General features: G+C 45.3%; 1 protein-coding gene across 2 annotated transcripts in view; it reads right to left on the bottom strand.

The window, feature by feature from the left end:
• Window positions 1-22,000, bottom strand: part of msrab (methionine sulfoxide reductase Ab) — a 59,623-nt gene that overhangs the window by 8,842 nt on the left and 28,781 nt on the right. For both annotated transcript variants that reach the window (XM_029714034.1, XM_029714033.1), the window contains exons 4-5: window positions 14,172-14,276; window positions 6,182-6,288 (exon numbers count right to left, since the gene is read on the bottom strand). In XM_029714034.1, the coding sequence (XP_029569894.1) occupies window positions 6,182-6,288; window positions 14,172-14,276 (212 nt within the window). The remainder of the gene's footprint in view (window positions 1-6,181; window positions 6,289-14,171; window positions 14,277-22,000) is intronic.

The following is a 22,000-nucleotide window of genomic DNA, read 5'->3' as shown; positions in this document are numbered from 1 at the left end:
GTAAAAGAGCACAATCATTTTTTTCCCCACATAACTCAAACGGAAGGAGTTTGCATTTTGGCGCACTATTAGAGCCCCGAAAAGAGCTGTAGTTCTGCCCCCACTGAAGAACGCCTGGGTTCCCCCCCCCCACAGCTCTTTAAGCCAGGCTCTCTTATCAGAGGGCACACTTGCTTCACCAAGGCTCCAATCACATATGCAGGCACACGCACGCACACACACACAAAGGTGCACACACGCATAGGCGCACACACGCGCACACACACTCACTCAATGCACTCTGGCTGGCTTGTTAAAAACCATTGTTCTACACACAGAACGGAACGCGGTCACACCCTCCCCCAACTTCCTACAAACCCCCTAGCCCACCTCATCCCATTCCCCCGCCGCCACGCTTCTCCCCCTAATCAAACCCTCCCATCCCTCCTTTCTTCCCCCTAGCTCAGGAGAGACAGTGCAGGAGAGAGAGAGACGAAGAAAGAGAAAATATGAAAAGGAAGAGAGAGAGAGAGAGGAGAGGGAGAGAGAAGGAGAGGAGAGAGATGGAGAAATAGAGAGAAGATGGAGCGAGAGAGACATGTTGAGGGAGAGGGAAAGACAGGAGAGAGAGAGGGAGAGATATGGAGACAGAGAGAGAGAGATAGAGAGAGACAGAGAGTGTGTGTGTGTGTGTGTGTGGGGGTTATGGTGCTCCTTAGCACAGCAGCGCTGCTCCAGAAGTCTTTGATGTTCCGCACATTTCAAATTTCATTATCGTGAATTCTCCACCTCCTCTCCTCATCCCCCTCTCCTCTCCTCCATGCCCTCCCCTCTTCTCACGCTTAAACAAGCTTTTCTGCCTCTCTATTTTTTGTTTGTTGCTCTAAATACGCACACTATCTTTTTTGTGCCGCTCTACCGAAGTTAAGAAACTGAAAGCCCTGCAAAAGGAAGAAGCCTTGTAAGGGTTAATTATTCATTGGGCTGTGTGTACGTGCGTCTGTGTGTGTGGCAGAATCTTGGGCAGCCTCTAGTACCTATTGCCAAGCCAACCACATCTCTCCAAGGATGAGGATGTGCTTTTAGGGGGGCACACACACATACACACACGGGCACTGTACACACACACACACACACACACACACACACACACACACACACACACACACACACACACACCGTAATGAGATGGCAGAGCAATAGTAATTTCACATTACATCAGCTATTATGCAACGGACAGATTCTTTGAAATCCATCAGATGTGCTTGGCGCTGTACGAATGAGGACTTGAGTTATATAGAAAAGACTAACCATTTAAGTTATCATAGAGAGACGGAAGTCCTTCTATGGCTGGGTTCTATTCATTAAGGTACTCAACGAAAAACATCTCTCAATGACAATGACTGGGGTTAACAGTTAGCTTCTAAAGCCCTGACCTTTTGTACTGGAGGCCAGTTTGTGAAACAAGCCATCTCACCTATTCACCCCATCTTAGATTGACACCCTGCGTCTCTCTCTCTCTCTCTCTCTCTCTCTCTCTCAATCCAAACCGACTCTGAGATGCACATGTATTCCCTCCTCCATCCCATCCTAAATGGGATTCATAGGAAATGATGGGAATGAGATCGCCATGGTAACTGATCGCTCCCAGGGTCAGTGGTCATGGACGGGTGGGCTGTCAGGTTGCTGTGACAGCCACCCCCCCACCCCCCCAGCCTTGGCCTTGGGCAGGGGTCAAATGTCAGGCAGGGGTGGCAGCTGGGACCAAAGAGAGGGGACGAGGGGAGCTAGGAGGGGGACGCAATCAGATCACAGAGCCGAGACTGAAGGGCTGTCAAAAGGTTGCTGAGCCCCCCCCCCCACACACACACAAACTGATTCAGAAGGGTTAGGTTAAATACGGAAGACAAATTGAATGCATTCACTTGTGCAACTGACTAGGTATCCCCTTTCCTTTCCCAAATCGTAACGAAACACACACACATGAACCGCACACCCCAGGAAAAACCACACACACACATATCATGACCCCCCCAGAACCCAAGGGACGAGGGGGGTGGAGGGCTAGGTCCGTCTATCCGTCCAGACTGTCACAGAAGGACAGTAGGACATGCCCTGTCACCTCTGTAACCTCAGTGTCAGCCAAGAGCCCAGTGACCTGACTCAACAGAAAACAAGAGGGACAACAGAGTCCTGCTCAGTCACAAACCCTGCTGAGGCCTCTGCTGTGTCAAGCATTTCACTGTCTCCTCAGTGCAACTGATGCGGAGAGGCCCAAAATGGCACCTCGGTAGACTAAAGGGTCAGACACAATTAGAAATCTGACTGCCGATAGGTACTTACCACCTCTGCCCAGAGTGTTGGAAGTTAACTTTTTGTTGTTCACGTAGAACAAACAGTTCTACCTCCAATTTGCTTTGTTTAAATACTCCAGGCCACAAGGTGGCTGTGGCTTGTTGACTTGTGCCTGTGGCTATTAAGCTAATTAGCAGCTGTTCTAACATTGTTGCTAGCTAGCTAGAATATGTAGTAAGCCCTTGTTGATACTAACCAGATGGCCTCAACTAGATAACTAGCATCATTATAATTAAATCACAATGGATTTGTTTTTGAATTAGGCTGCCTGTTAACTGTAGAGAGTCGGTGGAGTACCTAGCTACATTGTGCTAAATGGCGATGCTAACCATTTAGCTAATGTTAGCTAGCAAGCAGGAAGGGATAATGCTAAGTGGGAATCCTTGAAATTGAAAATGGTTAATGTAAGGGTTAAGGTTAGGTAAGGGTTATTTTTCAGTTTAAGGTTCAGGATAGGGATGTCCCAAGGATCCCGGATAGCACTAACCATGGAATAATGGAGAGTGAATTACATTACTTCATCAAAATCTTGATATATCACCAGCTTGGTAAAGCATTTAGTGTTGTGTGCATTGTGCTGCACTTATCACCCCATTTGTTTCTTATGAAGTGTTTGCGACTGCCTGGTGCACAATATCAAACTGAACATAACAAAAAAAATCCTTCAAGCACAAAAATCCTTAGCTAGATGTAAGATGTAAAGACGTATTATAAGGCTTTATTGTTTTAGTTAAAACAATTCTTGTGAAAGCCTTCCCTGTGGCTCAGTTGGTAGAGCATGATGTTTGCAACGCCAGCATGGTGTGTGCAACCCCAGGGTTGTGAGTTCGATTCCCACGGGGGGCCAATACAACAAAAATATATATATATATTAAATAAAAATACAAATAATGTATGAAATGTATGCATTCACTACTGTAAGTCGCTCTGGATAAGAGCGTCTGCTAAATGACTAAAATGTAAATGAAATAGGGCTTGGATAACACCGGCAAAAGTGCCCTCTTTTTTTCCTTTTTCTTGTCACTTCTGTCGGCTTTCCCATGTGGAGTTTTGTGTTCTCTGATTGGCTCAAAGTCAAGTTCTCGACCACTGACGAGCATTGCGAACGGCCTCCTACGGTGCTACAGTAAGTACCTGTCGGCAGTAAGATTTCTCGGTGCGTCTGTACCATAACATGGCTACTTTGGTGATGACTGCAAGTGGTTCTATGATATTGAAGGGTTATCATTTGCTAGCAATGAATCATGACTTGCTGGAGACAAGTGAACCTGAGGAGCAAAAAGTATTCCGTGTTTTTACACAGCGGCACTTTTACACAGCGGCACACTAATAATGACGTGATGTCAACGTAAGGCAGACATTTAGGTTTGTTTAAACTAGTATTTCCCAAACTCGTTCCTGGAGACCCTGGTTTTTGCGCTAGCACTACACAACTGGTTCAAATAATCAAAGCTTGATGATGAGTTCATTATTATTCATTATTATTCTTCTTATTATTATTATTCTCTACTGACCATCCTACCGATCCTCGACTTCGGCGATGTCATTTACAAAATAGCCTCCAATACCCTACTCAATAAATTGGATGTAGTCTATCACAGTGCCATCCGTTTTGTCACCAAAGTCCCATATACTACCCACCACTGCGACCTGTACGCTCTCGTTGGCTGGCCCTCGCTTCATACTCGTCGCCAATCCCACTGGCTCCAGGTCATCTACAAGACCCTGCTAGGTAAAGTTCCCCCTTATCTCAGCTCACTGGTCACCATAGCAGCACCCACCTGTAGCACACGCTCCAGCAGGTATAGCTCACTGGTCACCCCCAAAGCCAATTCCTCCTTTGGCTGCCTCTCCTTCCAGTTCTCTGCTGCCAATGACTGGAACGAACTACAAAAATCTCTAAAACTGGAAACACTTATCTCCCTCACTAGCTTTAAGCACCAGCTGTCAGAGCAGCTCACAGATTACTGCACCTGTACATAGCCCATCTATAATTTAGCCCAAACAACTACCTCTTCCCCTACTGTATTTATTTATTTATTTTGCTCCTTTACACCCCATTATTTCTATTTCTACTTTGCACTTTCTTCCACTGCAAATCTACCATTCCAGTGTTTTACTTGCTATATTGTATTTACTTCGCCACCATGGCCATTTTTGCCTTTACCTCCCTTATCTCACCTCATTTGCTCACTTTGTATATAGACTTATTTTTCTACTATATTATTGACTGTATGTTTGTTTTACTCCATGTGTAACTCTGTGTTGTTGTATGTGTCAAATTGCTTGCTTTATCTTGGCCAGGTCGCAACTAACTGTAAATGAGAACTTGTTCTCAACTTGCCTACCTGGTTAAATAAAGGTGAAATAAAAATACATAAATAAATTCGTATTAATATGTAGTGCTAGGCCAAAAAACAAAACTGTTATCCTAGTGTAAGAGGCGAAGTGTTAGAAGTGTAGTGTTAGATGGTGTATGTGAGTACACTGACAAAACATTAGGAACACCTACTCTATCCATGACATAGACTAACCAGGTGAAAGCTATGATACCTTATTGATGTCACCTGTTAAATCCACTTCAATCAGTGTAGATGAAGGGAAGGAGATAGGTTAAAGAAGGATTTTTAAGCCTTGTGACATTAATACATGGATTGTGTGTGTGTGCCATTCAGAGGGTGAATGGGCAAGACTAAAGATGTAAGTGCCTTTGAACGGGTTTTGGAAGTAGGTGCCAGGAGACTAGTTGACTCAAAGAGAGAGAAAGACGGTAGTTGAACAGTTTTGAACAAATTGATTTCTTCAAAAATGAAGAAGAAGCAAGAGAGAGAGAATTTTATTTTTTACTTTCACTTACTTAGCTAGCAAATGCAACTAGCTAGTTTAGCCTACTCAAACACCCAGATCAAACAGAGGGATGCTATGTTAGCTAGCTGGCTATGACTATCCAACACTGGAACTCTTCCAAGTCAAGATGAGCTTTTGGTTTTACACCTTTATTGTCACCGGGGCCCGTAGATGTAACTGCTAAACTGCTTACTGACTGTACACACTTTACTGCATGATTGTAGCGGGTTTACTAACGCGTTAGTTCTATTAGCTACAGTATGTTGATTATGACATTACTTTAGCTAATATGGTGACAACAATGTAGGCTGTGTGTAGCGGTCAGCGGTTATGATATGGTTTGGCTTGGAAAGGTTTTTTCACCTGGTGACAGACAGCTGTTATGCAGAGGCCTAGATGCTCCAAGGAATACAATGTGCTGCTATGAAAGTGAAATGTGTTTACGTGTGATCAGGGGTGTATCCGTTCCACTGATTCTGTTGAAAAATGTTTGTTAAACTCTTGCAAACGGAATGAAACGGGGATAAACATACCTGCATTTGTCCAATAGAAACTCTCGTTTGCAAATTGTTGGACTAATGATCACACCCTAGATCACCTAGATGCAGGAAAGAGTGTGCAAGGCGGTATTAAATGTGTCAGTCAGTCACCCCAAAAAATGATCTTGACTTGTGTGTACCTACGTTGTAAACTTTCATCCATAGGCTAGGTTGTAGCAACCTCATGGTGTGTATAGGGAATATTTGAGTATCATGTAGTAGCCTAAACCTATCGATGTTACATTGAACTGGGTGAATTGAATATGAATGACAGTCATCCAATATGCTGTAATAAGGCCATGCTCATAAAAAAAAAAAAAAAAATCGTCCTCCCTCATCTTAAACGGCACCGACCGCCACTGGTGTGTGCGCGCGTGCATGCGTCTATGTGTGTGTGAGTGCACACGGGCGTGTGTGTGTTTGTTAGTGTAGTTAGCGTAGGGTTAGAAGGTTTTCAGTACCTCTTGGTAGGCTTGTCTGGTGTTGAGAGCCAGCTCCTGTTGAGAGGGACTGGAGGTGTAAATAGCTGAACGGTACTGGGTTCCATGGTCTGCCTGCTGCTTCATTCCTGAAAACACAACAGACGAGACAGACAGTGCAGGTAATTATAGTAGAAGTGCTAACAAATATTGTGATATACACATCATATTTTTGCCATGAAGGAGCAGACTTGATTGTTCAAGATTTTAGCATACATTTTCTACATCGCCTAGCTAAATTTCCATATTGTATGAAAGATGATTCAAATTGTAAGTCAACATTTCAACTGAACAGGAATTGCATTTGTCATTGAGTTACCAATTTAAACATCTCCATACATCTATTTCTATAAAAGTGCAGCTCTTTCTCTTGTGTTGTAGATACAGTAGTGGAGGATAGACAGTGTATCTGTTTCCCATTCTCAGTCTGCTAGCACGGCTTGTCAAGCTGTGCTTTGCAGCTAGTCAATATTTTCATCAGCTTTACATCAGACGCGTTGGAGAAGACTTGGCTCCCGTATATGTACTGCTAAGTGGCCAAAAAGCTTGCTTCTATTTTCTACTTTTGAAATGCCACTATCCTGGGGGACGTTTGGCATCGAATGGCATCAGTCTCTTTTAGGCAGTCTGTCCCTCTATTCATTGCTCTCTTTCTCTCTCTCGCTCTCTCTCCCTCTTTCACCATCTTCCCCTCTCTGGTCCTTCTTCACATCCCTCCCTCCCTCCCTCTCAATTTCACTCTCCTATCTGTTCTTTCACCATCACTCTCTGTCCTGCTTCTGATCCCTTTCTCCTTCTATCCCTCCGTCATATTTTTTTTCCACCCTCCCTCTGTCCCTCTCTTTCTCTCTCTCCTTCTCTCTCTGCAGGGCTGGATGAAGGCCATCTTACCCCCAGCGCCCGTCAGTGTGATAAGGCTTACGGCTGCCGCCAAAACGCCTTCATCAAAGGGCACAACAACGCTCTCTGATTGGCTGCCCCAGCGCTGGTCCTGCAAGGCCGCCGACCGTTCCGCGTGACCTTCCTGTGTGACCTCCTAGGGTCCCTAACCAGCCACCGCCACAGTGACCACCGCCGTTGCCACTTCATGCCCCACATGACTTTCACCATGATGCAGGATGACAAATGGTTGAAAACAAATATTTTGGAAGCAAAAGGGACTCAGGTAAACTTGTTTTTTTTTTAAAAGGGGGAAGGAGGGAGAGATGAATATAGGAGGAGAGCAGATAGAATAGAATGGATTAGAATAAAATAGAATATAATTGAATTAATATAATAGAACAGAATAGAATGGAATAAAATAGAATAAAATAAAATGTTATAGTTTTCACTTTGGAGGTTGTGATGGAGTAGAGGGAGACAATGATGAAACCAAGGAATACATGACACGATCCATGGCATAATTACACTTCGTCCTATATCACGATTAAATATTGTAAATCATGTCACATTTGATCCCTCTTACTCTTCCTTTAAGAACTCCTCAGAGCCCAAAAAATTATCTAATACTTAAAAACTCCCCATCTTTGCCCTCTTTCCTTCTCTTCCCCTTCCTTTATTTTTAAGGGCCCTTATTTTTCTCCACCATCCATCAAAGAGCATCAGAAATTATTAATGAGAGCTTCCCTGCTCCTCTTGAATAATTCATGAGTGCCTTGCTTCTGAAAACAGAGGGGATAATGGGGGGTGTAGAGGGGGCTAGGGGTTACCCCACCCGCCCCACATTTCACAAAAGGTCACCCACCTAACCTACGCACCACCAAGCCCTAATTAAAATTGGGTCCTTAAAAAAAAAAGAACCCCTTCCCAAAACATGAACCCCCCCCAAAATTTTTTTAAAAATGCGGCAACAAAAGTTGGGTGATAAAAAGTTTGTTTTCTGAGCTCTAGGGAGATTACTAGTTAGTAGTGATAACTCTCCCCAACAACACATCTCGTCTGCGTCCCAAATAGCACCCTGTTCCCTATGTGGTGCACTACCGTTGACCACAGCCCTATGGGCCCCGGGCCCAAAGTAGATGGAATCGGGTGCCATTTGGTACACAGCCCTCTTGGTTGTGCTTTAAACCCTCAAGAGATTTCCTACTTCTCCATTCTCCAGAAAGAAAATCTCTTTCAGCACTAACTCCGGCACATACGTACACGCTATAGTCCCTGCAGCTAGCTTCCTACTTCTGGCAGTTGTTGGATGTGGATACATCCTAAAAGCCTCCTCTTTCTTTCTTTCGTTCCTTTCTGTCTCTTTCCTGTACTTCTCTCTCTGCCCCTCTCTCTCTTTCTTTCATCTCTCTCTGCCACTCTGATGAAATTGCGTGGCCGGATGAGGAGTGTGTGTGTGTGCGCATAGGTCTCTCTCTGTGTGTGTGTGTGTGTGTGTGTGTGTGTGTGTGTGTGTGTGTGTGTGTGTGTGTGTGTGTGTGTGTGTGTGTGTGTGTGTGTGTGTGTATTTGAAACGTGTGTGTGCAGTGTGTGTGTGTGTGTGTGTGTGTACGTTTGTGTAGGCCTTATACTATGCGCAGATGTGTGTTTTTCAGTTGCAGGCAAAAAAGTGGATGAAACGGTAAGAAGTTAATCAGATTAAGGAGCACGCCGGCTGCTATGAAAAATCAAAAAAGGCAAACGGGAGGACGAGGAGTAGGGGTGGAAAGAGAACAGAGGGAGAAAGGTCTACTCCAAATGATGATGAACCATAATTCAGAAAACAAAATGGCAGACACCCCCACCACCATCTCAGCCCCTCAGTGCTTAACACTTTGTTTTAAACACTCAAGCCAAAAGACAACAAACTACGTTTGATGGAGACGGTGTTATGGTGTAAATGTGTCCCCGTCCGACAGTCTTTATCCTTTTATCCTCCCCGTGCACCCCCCCCCCCCCCCCCCCCCGAACCCAGCCAGCTAAGTCCTCTTTGGCATATTTACAGGAATAGTCCCTTATCCTGTTAACAACTTAAAGTGCTTCGATTAGCCGCTCCTTCTCGCCCCGTTCCTCTCCTCCTCTCTGGCCTCTCTTTAGTTCCCTTCTCACCCTGCTGTCGGCAGTGCCACGCGCCTTTGCACGCAAATATACGTACACACACACACACACACACACGCGTCTCCGTGCCTGGCAGAGAGTGGAGCAGAGACGAGGACAACTCAGAGTCAGTCAGTGTCACAGTCGGCAGCTAGGACAGAGCAGAACAGAGCGCATGGATTGGCAAGGAAGCCAATGCAATCCTGCACCATAGCCCTGCACATCTCGCAATAATTAACACCCGAGAACAGAACCAAGACAACACAGGCCACTTCATTCAAATCGACTCACATAAAAAAAATAAGCCTATTAGGCGTAAGGCTATCCGATGTGATAAGAATAGCTTAACTAAGCCCACAGTAATATCTACACACACAATAACACTTTTTCTATTTTAGAGAGAAACACACTGAACACAAGCCAAACTCCTTCGTTCATAGCTAGTATTCAAATTGTATTCTATTCTGAACTTCTATTCTAAAGAAACGCAATAGTACTAGAGAGGAGAGCCGCAGTGCCACTAAAGCCCCAGTGTTGGAGCAACAGCCAGTACCCAGGTAGCGCGGTGGCCCGCGGGACTGCTTGAGCTGTGTGCGTGTCAACCCAGAGACCAACCACTCCACTCACTGCTGCTATTTTTTCCCCCCGTCTTACGTAACCCGTTGCTGACGCGCAGGAGAGAGAAACGTAAGAAAGACCCCTCAGGACCCATACGCAATGAAATGTGCGTGTTAATGTGCACAAGCAGGATGGCAATCACACAAACACACAGTCACCCGTCCCGTCCCTCCCCCACGCACTCTCTCTCTCTCTCTCTCTCTCTGGCAAGGTGAGAGGGTAGGGGTTAGGAGTAGGGGATCATTGAGGAAGAGGGCACAGCTAGCCCTTCAGCTAACCCTGCTGAAGTAGAACAGAGCTGCTCATCAGAGGGTCGGCAGACTGAGGGTGACGCACGGACGCACACACACACACACACACACACACACACACACACACACACACAGGATCATGGAGAGAGACAGGGGAAGACACTCTGTTTGTCTGCTGGTACTTCTTCTCCATAGCCATGTTATTGTTATTTTATTGTGCTATGATATTGTGTTACTATTTTCTGTTTCTCTATTTGTTCATGTTTTTTAACTGCGTTGTTGGGAAAGGGGCGCGTAAGTAAGCATTTCACGGTAAAGTCTACACTTTTGTAATCGGCGCATCTGACAAATACAATTTGATTTGATTTCATCACTGTGTAGTCCAAGTCTTCCCGCCATAATAACACGACCCTGTGTGTGTGTGTGTGTGTGTGTGTGTGTGTGCTCTAAATAAAACCATACTGTTACTGCTTCACACTAAGGCACCCCACCACTACTAACAACATAAAGTCCTTGGTCCTTTTACTATCTGTACAACCATATGTACTACTGCTAATATGAGCAGTATATCAATGCACAACCCACCACTTGGGATCTTCAAGCATCAGTCTAGTGTGTGTGTGTGTGTGTGTGTGTGTGTGTACAAAACCCCCACCTCCTATCCCCACATACTGGTGTATTTGTATTGGGGGGGCGGGGGTTCACCGGGTACATGTCTGGTGATTGTTTGTTGTGTCTCATCACAAGCTAATTCATCTCCTCAATGAGATATTAACGCCATACCGGGAGGCCTCACCTCTACCACACACACAACGCAGACAATCTCCATAAATTCGACCCGTCACCCTACCCGTCGTCAGTAATGAAGTGACACGCGGTCATGAGAGGGGGAGTGGGCCACTTTCAGCATGACGGAGGGGTGCGGGAGGGGGGGCAGGGGTTAAGGTCACCCCCCCACCCAAGAGGGCGTCTCGCTTTAGATAGGGGGTTCCCCTAAAAATATGGTGGTGGGGGGAGATGTGTGTCATTAGGGACGCGTGTCTTTTCCTGCTGGGGAGGAGGGGAGGTAAGATGGGATGGATGGTAGCAGACGAATGTGTGATGTCGTCACTGGTTTATAGGCGGAAGGGAGAGAGATATCCAATAAAAAGGGGCCCGCAGTTAGTTGATGCGTTTGGCGATTTGATTTTTGTGGAATCATCTCGACATTCACAGCCGTGATGTTGTTTGCCGTCTTCGGCATGTGTGTGGGAGATAGAGGGAGGTATTCACGTACTTCTATGCCCTATATACCATATACTGCAAAACCTCTCTCTTACCTCTGTGCATGGCCATGCATAAGCTAACTCGCGGAACGAAAAAAAGAAACAAATGGAACCTAGTGAAGAGAAACATGGAAAATACATCAATGCAAATACAGGTTCCTCGGTCTGTGCTAGCATAAACAGGCCCGCAATTGAGCAGGACACAACATTGTGGCACATTCAGATATATTATGTAGAACAAACATGCCTCTCTGACATGTATTCATGCCATTTCTATCTGCAACAATTGACACATGGAGCCTGTGGCCCAGGTCTATCACTTCCAACAGTCACACAGCGAGCGCATCGCTATCCTCTGAAGAAAACGGTTGCGTCGGCCATTTTGTTGCCTTGCTCACTGACGCAGCAGCATCGGCAGCCAGACACATGGCGGGCATGTCTTCAAAAAATGTACGAAAGAACGAGAAAGAGGGTTGAAGGAGAAAAAAAAACGATGAGAGGAGACAAAGAGGGGGGGGATAAGATGAAGAGTGGGGGTTGATGATGGGGGAAGAGAGAGAGGATGAGGAGAGAGTGACTAAGACATAAAAGGGGAGCGTGAAGATGAGCGGGACGGCCTCGGGGGGAGCGGTCGACTCATAGTGCCGCTCTGCTTTGCGGATGTGCTGACGGGACGAGATGAGAGGGGAATGAGGAGAAGAGGAGAGAAGGGGAGAGGAGAGGGGTGAATGGGTAAGGAAGGGGAGATAAGATGCTCTTATCCTCCAGACAGATTGAGAGCCCCGGGGTCCGCTGAGAGAACAGGGGGTTGGGTCCCTCTTTTAACAAGGAAGTAACGAACTGCTGAAGCAGCCAAGCGTGTGTGCTCTCTGTACGTGTGTGTGTGTGTGTGTGTGTGTGTGTATGTATGTCTATCTGTATGCGTCTCTTCATGTGTGTGTGTGTGTGTGTGTGTATGTATGTCTATCTGTATGCGTCTCTTCATGTGTGTGTGTGTGTGTGTGTGTGTGTGTGTGTGTGTGTGTGTGTGTATGCGTTTTGAGAGTGCGTACACGTATTGTGTGTGATGATGTACCTGCATATATGCGCCCAAGAGAATCTACAAAGCTCTCAGTACAGTAGTTTTCGAATCCACACTGGAACAAACGTTACATTTTAGTATTTCCATATGCAGATGTCACATACAGGGTTTGATCATTTTACGACACAGCAGTGTGTGTATAAGAGTAGAGTGTGTGTGTGAGAGAGAGAGAGAGAGAGAGAGAGAGAGAGAGAGAGAGAGAGAGAGAGAGAGAAAGAAAGAAAGAAAGAGAAATGGAGGGTGTTGGTGAGTAGACAGAAAGAACAAACTTCTAATTTGTGTTGAGGGTATGCACGTACGTCTTTATGCAACATCCAAGAGAACTCACCAGATTAAGTGTGTTACTGAATATGGAAACAGGGCACAAAGAGGAGGCTGCTGGGAGTATCTGGTTGGCTAGGAATGTTGCTATCCTAGCCGTGATTGGTGGAGTCTATGCAGTTCGACATCACGTTGTTGGGACTAAGCCCTTCTGAACTGAGGCAAGGCAAAAATCTCACACACGCATGCACGCTCACAAACATACAATGGGAAGAACTGTGTGTGTGTGTGTGTGTGTGTGTGTGTGTGTGTGTGTGTGTGTGTGTGTGTGTGTGTGTGTGTGTGTGTGTGTGTGTGTGTGTGTGACTGTGTGTGTGTGTATGCGTATGTACAGCGCCTTCAGAAAGTATTCATACCCCTTGATTTTTTCCACATTTTGTTGTGTTACAACCTTAATTTAAAATGTATTAAATTGAGATTTTATGTCACTGGCCTACAAACACTACCCCATGATGTCAAAGTGGAATATTTTTCAAAAATGTTACGAATGACTTACAAATGAAACGCTGAAATGTCTTGAGTCAATAAGTATTCAACCCCTTTGTTATGGCAAGCCTAGATAAGTTCAGGAGTAAAATGTGCTTAACAAGTCACAGTATGAGTTGCTCTCTGTGCAATAATAGTGTTAAACATGATTTTTGAATGACTACCTCATCTCTGTACCCCACACATACAAATCTCTGTAAGGTCCCTCAGTTGAGCAGTGAATTTCAAACACAGATTCAACCACAAAGACCAGGGAGGTTTTTCAATTCCTCACAAAGAAGGGCACCTATTGGGTAAAAATTGTAAAAGCAGACATTGAATATCCCTTTTAGCATGGTGAAGTTATTAATTACACTTTGGATGGTGTATCAATACACCCAGTCACTACAAAGATACAGGTGTCCTTCCTAGCTCAGTTGCCAGAGAGGAAGGAAACTGCTCAGGGATTTCACCATGAGGCCAATTGTGACTTTAAAACAGTTAGAGTTTAATGGCTGTGATAGGAGAAAACTGAGGATGGATCAACAACATTTTAGCTACTCCACAATACTAACCTAATTGACAGAGTGAAAAGAAGGAAGCCTGTACAGAATGAAAATATTCCAAAACATGCAAAATATATATTATTATATATTTGTATTATTATATTATTTGGCGGAAGCCTAGTCATGGAAGGTTTGAGGAACAAACACAAACTACCCCCGCCGTCAGTCTCATGGATGATTGGCTCCCAGACACATTAACACAGTCTGTCATTGCCTTCCCCTCCTGAGACCCACCCAACCCCCACTGCCATCACACGTGCTTCATTCTGCTCTAATACACCCTGGGCCCCCCCGGGATTGGGTCCTGTCTGAGGAGGGCAACTTTTCTTTTGTATGTGTGCATCGTGTGTGTGTCTGTATGTGTGTGTGTGTGTGTGTGTAAGGTGCTACCTTGAGTGGGGTCGTGGCTCTCCCAGAACACCTTGAGTAGCTCCTCCAGACTGATGTCCTCGGGGGAGAAGACCACCCTCACCACTTCAGTGTGTCCTGTCAAACCTGGGGACGAACCAGATGGTTGTGTTCGTTAGGCACGAAAGGTGCAGTTTATTTTCCCGTTGCACCATGTTTTTCTACGGTGTGACAAAAGGAATGCAACCCAGGGCATTACAGTGTAGAACACATCATAGTCACACATGGACTCATACAACTCCATTCCATAGATATTTCCATTCGATAGGTCTGTGTTGAATAGAATATTATCGGTGAACACATCTTTTCATCTATCCTACTGTGAGGAGTCTGATTGATCATTTACTTGTGTGATCATTATCATCATCATCATCATCTTGTAAATTATTTTGCATGCCCCACTTACACATCAAACTACAGCAATTATTTTCTAAAATGTGTTCCTTTTCTCCTTTGAAATCAATTAATTGACACAAACAGCTATTTCATAGATATAATGGTCTAGCTGAATGTAGAAATCTTACGGAGTGCGCTTTAAAATATTCACCCAGCATCACATGTAATATATTAAATTTGCTCAGCACCGCTAGTGTTTGGAAGTCTGCCCATTAACGTTGCCTGATTAGAATGTAGCCTCTGTGTGAAGAGCGCACAGTCACATGCACACATACGCGCGTGAATACACTTGAGATACATGTTATTGCTAGAGGCAGCGTGGGAGCACTGCAACTGTTTCGAGTCGGAAGTTGCCAAAAGCACACAGGCACCGTGGGGGGCACCTCTCTGGCTGCCTGCAGCTGCCAGGACCCCCAAGGTTCAACAAGGCGCCTGGAGGCATCCGGAGAGTGGGTCCTGCTCAGGGTCAGCTGTTACACACATACATATACAAACACATGTACACACACACACTCAGCTGGTGCAGTAAGACTCACATCCACATATGCAGACACAAAGCAATAAGCAAGCTGAGGGTCATATATAGGGTTGCAAAGGGTCGGAAACCTTTCGGTAAATTTCCAGAAATTTTCCATGGGAAGTTAAGCCTGGGAATTTGGGGAATTTTGCTTAAATTCATCAAAAAAAGTTAGCTTATAACAGTGAACCTTTTTTTGTGGGATACACATAAGGCAATTCTAGGTCTTGTGACATATTCTGGTTAAACTATCCCCAATTCAATGGAATTGCAACCCTCTGCATGCACAGTGCATTCTTCCATCACATGTACAGCTGATTCTCAAGATCTTGCACACTAATGAGATGCTATTGAGCCCACACTACTAGCCTGTCTGAGCCAAGGACTACAAGCTTTCTGGTAAGTTTTGATTACAATACTGGGTGGTATATTTGATATGACACACATGATTTTTTGTTAACTAGTACATAGTAGCCTGCAGCAAAGTGTGTTTAAATAATTTCTAACTTGTTAACAATTTCTGCTAGTTAGTTTTTGCTACCATGTGGGCTTTAGCTTGCTTGAGCCTGCTAACTGAGGAGTGTTAATTCACCTGTTTCCATACATGTTTGATTTTAAAATATTTATTTTACAAAGGAGTTGCTTAATCTAAGTGCTTAACTATTTATCTGTACATGGAATTGTATTTTTTCCCCTAATCTTTAAAGGAAAATGCCACAGTCACTATCTGATGTGTGGAGACATTTCACTGCAGCTAATATAAAAGGAAAAGCTGTGTACATTTGCAAATACTGTGCCAAATCATATGTGAAGAATGCAACAAAGATGCAGAATCATCTGGCCAAGTCCATAAAGTTCCCGCAGCGCTCACAACAAGCAACCTCTGACAAAAGTCCCTCTACTTCTATTTGAGGTGAAAATTAGGATTCAGAAACCTTATCGATAGCAACAGCTCATGGTCCTCCTGGAATCAGAAGGTTTTTTGACACGATGGAGGAGCGCAGTTGGAGAAATGCTGATGAATGTCTTGCTCGAGCTGTGTATGCAACTGGTTCACATTTGATTCTCACAGGCAATGTGTATTGGAAGAGATTTCTGAATGTTCTCACACAGCGTACACCCCTCCAACCAGACATGCTTTATCTACTCATTTGCTGGATGGAGAGTTCAACAGAGTTCAAGTGAAGGTTAAGCAACTAATACAGAAAGCAGACTGTATTGCAATAATCTCTGATGGGTGGTCGAATGTTCGTGGGCAAGGAATAATTAATTACATCATCTCCACCCCTCAACCAGTATTCTACAAGAGCACAGACACAAGGGACAACAGACACACCGGTCTCTACACTGCAGATGAGCTGAAGGCAGTCATCAATGACCTTGGACCACAGAAGGTATTTGCACTGGTGACAGACAATACTGTGAACATGTAGGCTGCTTGGTCTAAAGTGGAGGAGTCCTACCCTCACATCACACCCATTGGCTGTGCTGCTCATGCATTGAATCTGCTCCTCAAGGACATCATGACACTGAAAACAATGGATACACTCTACAAGAGAGACAAGGAAATGGTTAGGTATGTGAAGGGTCATCAAGTTATAGCAGCAATCTACCTCACCAAGCAAAGTGAGAAGAATAAGAGCACCACATTGAAGCTGCCCAGCAACACCCGTTGGGGTCTCAATTACCTCGACACCGGTGCCGTCCGCACATTGACACACTGACCCCGCTATTGTTATTCACTGCTGTTCTTTAATTATTTGTTTTTATTGTCTTTTACTTTTTTTTATTCTCTTAAAACTGCATTGTTGGTTAAGGGCTTGTAAAGTATGCATTTCACTGTAAGGTCTACTACACCTGTTGTATTCGGCGCATGTGACAAATAAAATTTGATTTGATTTTGTCATCATGTTTGACAGTCTCCTAGAGGGGAAGGAGTCTCTCCAAGAAATTACCATATCACAGTCTGCCGATATGGACAGCCCCATCAAGAGGATGCTCCTGGATGATGTATATTGGGAGAGAGTGGTAAGCAGCCTGAAACTCCTGAAACCTATAGCAGTAGCCATTGCATGGATTGAGGGTGACAGTCAATGCTATCCTGTCTGATGTTCAGACTCTGCTTGCAGATAAAAGACAAGAAATCCGTACTGCCCTGCCCACTTCACTGTTGCTCCAAGCAGAGGAAACTGCAGTTCTAAAATACATACATCAAAATGCGTGAAGACTTCTGCCTGAAGCCCATACATGCCGCAGCGTACATGTTGGACCCCAAGTATGCTGGCAAGAGCATCCTGTCTGGTGCAGAGATCAACAAGGCCTATGGTGTCATCACTACCGTGTCTCGCCACCTTGGCCTGGATGAGGGCAAGATTCTTGGCAGTCTGGCGAAGTATACTTCCAAGCAAGGGCATTGGGATGGAGATGCAATATGGCAGTCGTGCCAACATATCTCATCAGCCACCTGGTGGAAGGGACTTTGTGGATCTGAGGCTCTTTTCCCTGTTGCCTCCATCATCCTCCAAATCCCACCAACATCAGCCGCCTCAGAGCGCAACTGGTCCTTGTTTGGGAACACACACACCAAAGCACGCAACAGGCTGACCAATACAAGAGTTGAAAAATTGGTGGCCACCTGGGCAAATTTGAGGCTTTTGGAGTCTGACAACGAGCCATCCTCAACAAGGTTGGAAAGTGGCAGTGAAGATGAGGCCTCAGAGTCTGATGTTCAAGAGGTGGACATTGAGGAGGTCCAGGGAGAAGACATGGAAGCCTGAGAGGAAGACAACCAAAGCTTTAGTTTCTAGACTATCATTTTACAGATGTATGTTGAAAACGTTTTTGGGAGATGCGATGGATCATTGGGGATCATTCAATATTCCCTTTCTTTTGTTGTTCAGTGAAATCATCCCATGTGAACAGTCAACTCATTTAATTAAAGTTCAATTCGTAACTCAATTGTTTATTTATTTCTATTGGAAGGATTTAATAATTTGCAATTATGTCTACTTATAAGGTAAAATGTTTCTGTCTCCATATGATATGGTAAATATATCCAATGCAAAAAACATTTACATTTAAAGAGTATTAATATTAATTTGCATATATTTCCGTTAATTCCCACAGAAAGTTTCCACCTCTGAATATTCCCCAAAATGTGCAACCCTAGTCATTTACATGGAAAATAAATAAATAAATAAGGTATGGTCTATGAAACACACACACTGAATCAAGTGTGCAGAAGGAAAACAGAAAGAATGCACACACACACACGGCTGCATTCATACACACACACACAGGAGACAAAGGTGTGACTCACACACAGGAGGGACCCGGTAAAACTGACATACACATCAATCAAGCAGTCCCAGCTGTCAGTCCCTCTCTCCCTCTCTCTTACACTCACTCGCACGCACACGGCCTGATTCTAACACACCCACACACACTGGACTGGACCCCTGTCTCTGTCTCTCTTCCCCCTCCCGTGACTCAGTGGACAGCTCCTCTCCTCCTTTCTGTCTCCAGAGCAGTGTTTGGATCCGTCACACCCAGTGAAGCGATGCCCGTTCCTCCGCTGTGCCCAACCTCTCTCTCTCTCTCTCTCTCTCTCTCTCTCTCTCTCTCTCTCTCTCTCTCTCTTCTCTCTCTCTCTCTCTCTCTCTCTCTCTCTCTCTCTCTCTCTCTCTCTCTCTCTCTCTCTCTCTCTCTCTCTCTCTCTCTCTCTCTCTCTCTCTCTCTCTCTCTCTCTCTCTCTCTCTCTCTCTCTCTCTCTCTCTCTCTCTCTCTCTCTCTCTCTCTCTCTCTCTCTCTCTCTCTCTCTCTCTCTCCCCTTCTTCCTCTTCTTCCTCCTCCTCCTCCTCCTCCTCCTCCTCCTCCTCCTCCTCCCCCCCCCCCCCCCCCCCCCCCCCCCCCCCCCAGCTTGTTTCGGGGCTGCCAGCAAGAGGGAGCTCGCTCAGAAGGTCCGCCAGCCAAGCCAGAAGCGCCCCTCTCGCCGCCCGCTCACCCCCCCTGCCTGCTCGCCTCCCTGCTCACCCGCGCTCATGCTTGCATTCCAATGCCTTGAGCGGCGGGGGCGCCCAAAGTTACTGTGGAAGCTCCGCAGTCAAAAACACTCTCACTATGTTTGGGATCGTTTTACCTCTTTCATTTATAAAACAGGGGCATTGCACCCTTTAGTATTGTTCACATTGAATCTTCGAATGCACCAATGAACTGCTCTACGAAGTGTTATGCTAACCAAAACAATAAATACTCTCCTAAAAAAAATGCATGAAATGAAATGTACGCACTCACTACTGTAAGTCGCTCTGGATAAGAGCGTCTGCTAAATGACTAAAATGTAAATGTAACATGCAGTATTCATATGTAAGGTTTTCAGTTTGAGCGACTTTTCGAACATGGCCACAATGACTACCATGGCCAAATATGAATCAGTATCAATCAATATTAATGAATCTATTTGAATGAATTAATCTTCCCATAGGCTGTCCCTTCACAGTGCCAAGCAGCCCAAGGATGGAGTCTGAAATGTTTTGTGTCACGCTTTTCATCCCAACCCTCCTTCTCTTTCTTTCATTGCAGGTTTAAGGTGTCTGTCTGTCCCCCATTTTTCCAGTTTACATTTTAGTAATTTAGCAGACACTCTTATCCAGAGCAACTTACAGTAGTGAGTGCGTACTTTTTCACTACTTTTTTCCCCCCGTACTGGTGCCCCGCAGGAATCGAACTCCCAACCGTAGCGTTGCAAGCGCTGTGCTCTACCGACTGAGCTACACGGGTGTGAGTGGGACTACATAAGTCGGACTGCATTGAATCCTGGATCTACAAATCACTGTCCATCCCAAACAACTTCTCAGTATGTGATCGAGATCAGCGATTCTGTGCCTCGCCTTGCTCAAACCGATCCCCTCAACAAAAAAATGCTGATTGTGTACTGAGGAGTGAACATTGTCCCTGTCTAAATACTTCAAAACCACCCTTCCTTCCTTGAACTAATCACTGACCTAACACATTTGTATAGGTGTAAGCAAAGTGTCCATCACATAGCATTCACCAATCCAGCTATGTCAGATCAAGGATTTCTTCAATGAAGGGTAGAAGGATTGGTATTGGAACAGGGCAATTGCCTTGGGCTGAGCTGCAGGGTTGAGTTACAGTATGAGTAGAGAGAGGAATAGTGGTGGAGTACATTAGCAGTGTATGACAGCGGTGGCGAAGGTGGCACAGGAACCAGTGTGAAGCAAAACGCCGCAGTACAGAACCCAATCCCTCCAAGTAGGTCACAAGCGGGGGGGGGGGGGGGGGCAGAGATGAAAGAGAAGCATAGCGAAAGAGAGGGTGAGAGGGAGGATCAGAGAGCTTTACTGTAGAACGCCTATCTCTCGTCCTCTCTCTCTCTCCGTCTCTCTCTCTGACTCGGACTGATCCTTCTAAGGAGTAGGGTGGCACTACCCACTCTAACTATCCTATGCAGGGATACTGGACAGGCATTATCTTGAAATTGGTGATAACGCTGGGATTATCAGGGTGGAGGACAGTCAAAGGAGGGGATGCCATGCCATTCTGCGTGGCCCACAAAAGTGGTTTAGGCATATTTTGGGCATGTCATTGTCCATGCTAGCCACGGGAAAAACATAGAATTGTGAAATGTGTGTGTGTGTGTGTGTGTAATCAAATGGTCTGAGACTCTCTGCCTGTCTGTGCGTTTACTGCATTTAGTGTGCACATATTACCATCAGTTGGTAGAAAGACCTTGATGTTACACTACATGACCAAAATGTGGACACCTGCTCGTCGAATATCTCATTCCAAAATCATGGGCATTAATATGGAGTTGGTCCCCCCTTTGCTTCTATAACAGTCTCCACCCTTCTGGGAAGGCTTTCCACTAGATGTTGGAACATTGCTGCGGTGACCTGCTTCCATTCAGCTACAAGAGCATTAGTGAGGTCGGGCACTGATGTTGGGCGATTAGGCCTGGCTCGCATTCGTCGATCCAATTCATCCCAAAGCGTAAAGATTTCCCTTCACTGGAACTAAGGGGCCTAGCCCGCACCATGACAAAACAGCCCCAGACCATTATTCCTCCTCCACCAAACTTTACAGTTGGCACTATGCATTGGGGCAGGTAGCGTTCTCCTGGCATCCTCCAAAACCCAGATTTGTCCTTCGGACTGCCTCATGGTGAAGCCGGATTCATCACTCCAGAGAACGTATTTCCACTGCTCCAGAGTCCAATGGTGGCGAGCTTTACACCACTCCAGCCGACACTTGGTGATCTTAGGTTTGTGCGCGGCTGCTCGGACATGGAAACCCATTTCATGAAGTTCCAGACGAACAGTTCTTGTGCTGACGTTGCTTCCAGAGGCAGTTTGGAACTCGTATGTTGCAACCGAGGAGAGACTATTTTTACACGCTACGCGCTTCAGCACTCAGCAGTCCCATTCTTTGAGCTTGTGTGACCTACCACTTCACAGCTGAGACGTTGTTGCTCTTACAGTTGACCGGGGCAGCTCTAGCAGCTCTAGCAGGGCAGAAATTTGACGAACTGACTTGTTGGAAAGGTGGCATCCTATGACGGTGCCACATTGACAGTCACTGAGCTCTTCAGTACGGGCCGTTCTACTGCCAATGTTTGTCTATGGAAATTGCATGGCTGTGGGCTCGATTTTATACACCTGTCAGCAACAAGTGTGGCTGAAATAGCCGAATCCACCAATTTGAAGGTGTGTCCACATACTTTTGTATATATAGTGTATGTTCTGCCCAGATACTCAGGTGTTGCACAGATGTACACATATACACATACACACTAACAGAGACATGATGTACATAAGTGATGCGCGGTTTGACTTTATTTTGCGTTAGTGCATAAGCCTAAGCTTTAAGGCTTAAGTGT

The sequence above is a fragment of the Salmo trutta genome, chromosome 25 (assembly GCF_901001165.1).
Source record: "Salmo trutta chromosome 25, fSalTru1.1, whole genome shotgun sequence".
In the NCBI taxonomy this organism is placed as follows: Eukaryota; Metazoa; Chordata; class Actinopteri; order Salmoniformes; family Salmonidae; genus Salmo; species Salmo trutta.
This window is presented reverse-complemented; position numbering and strand designations above follow the sequence as displayed.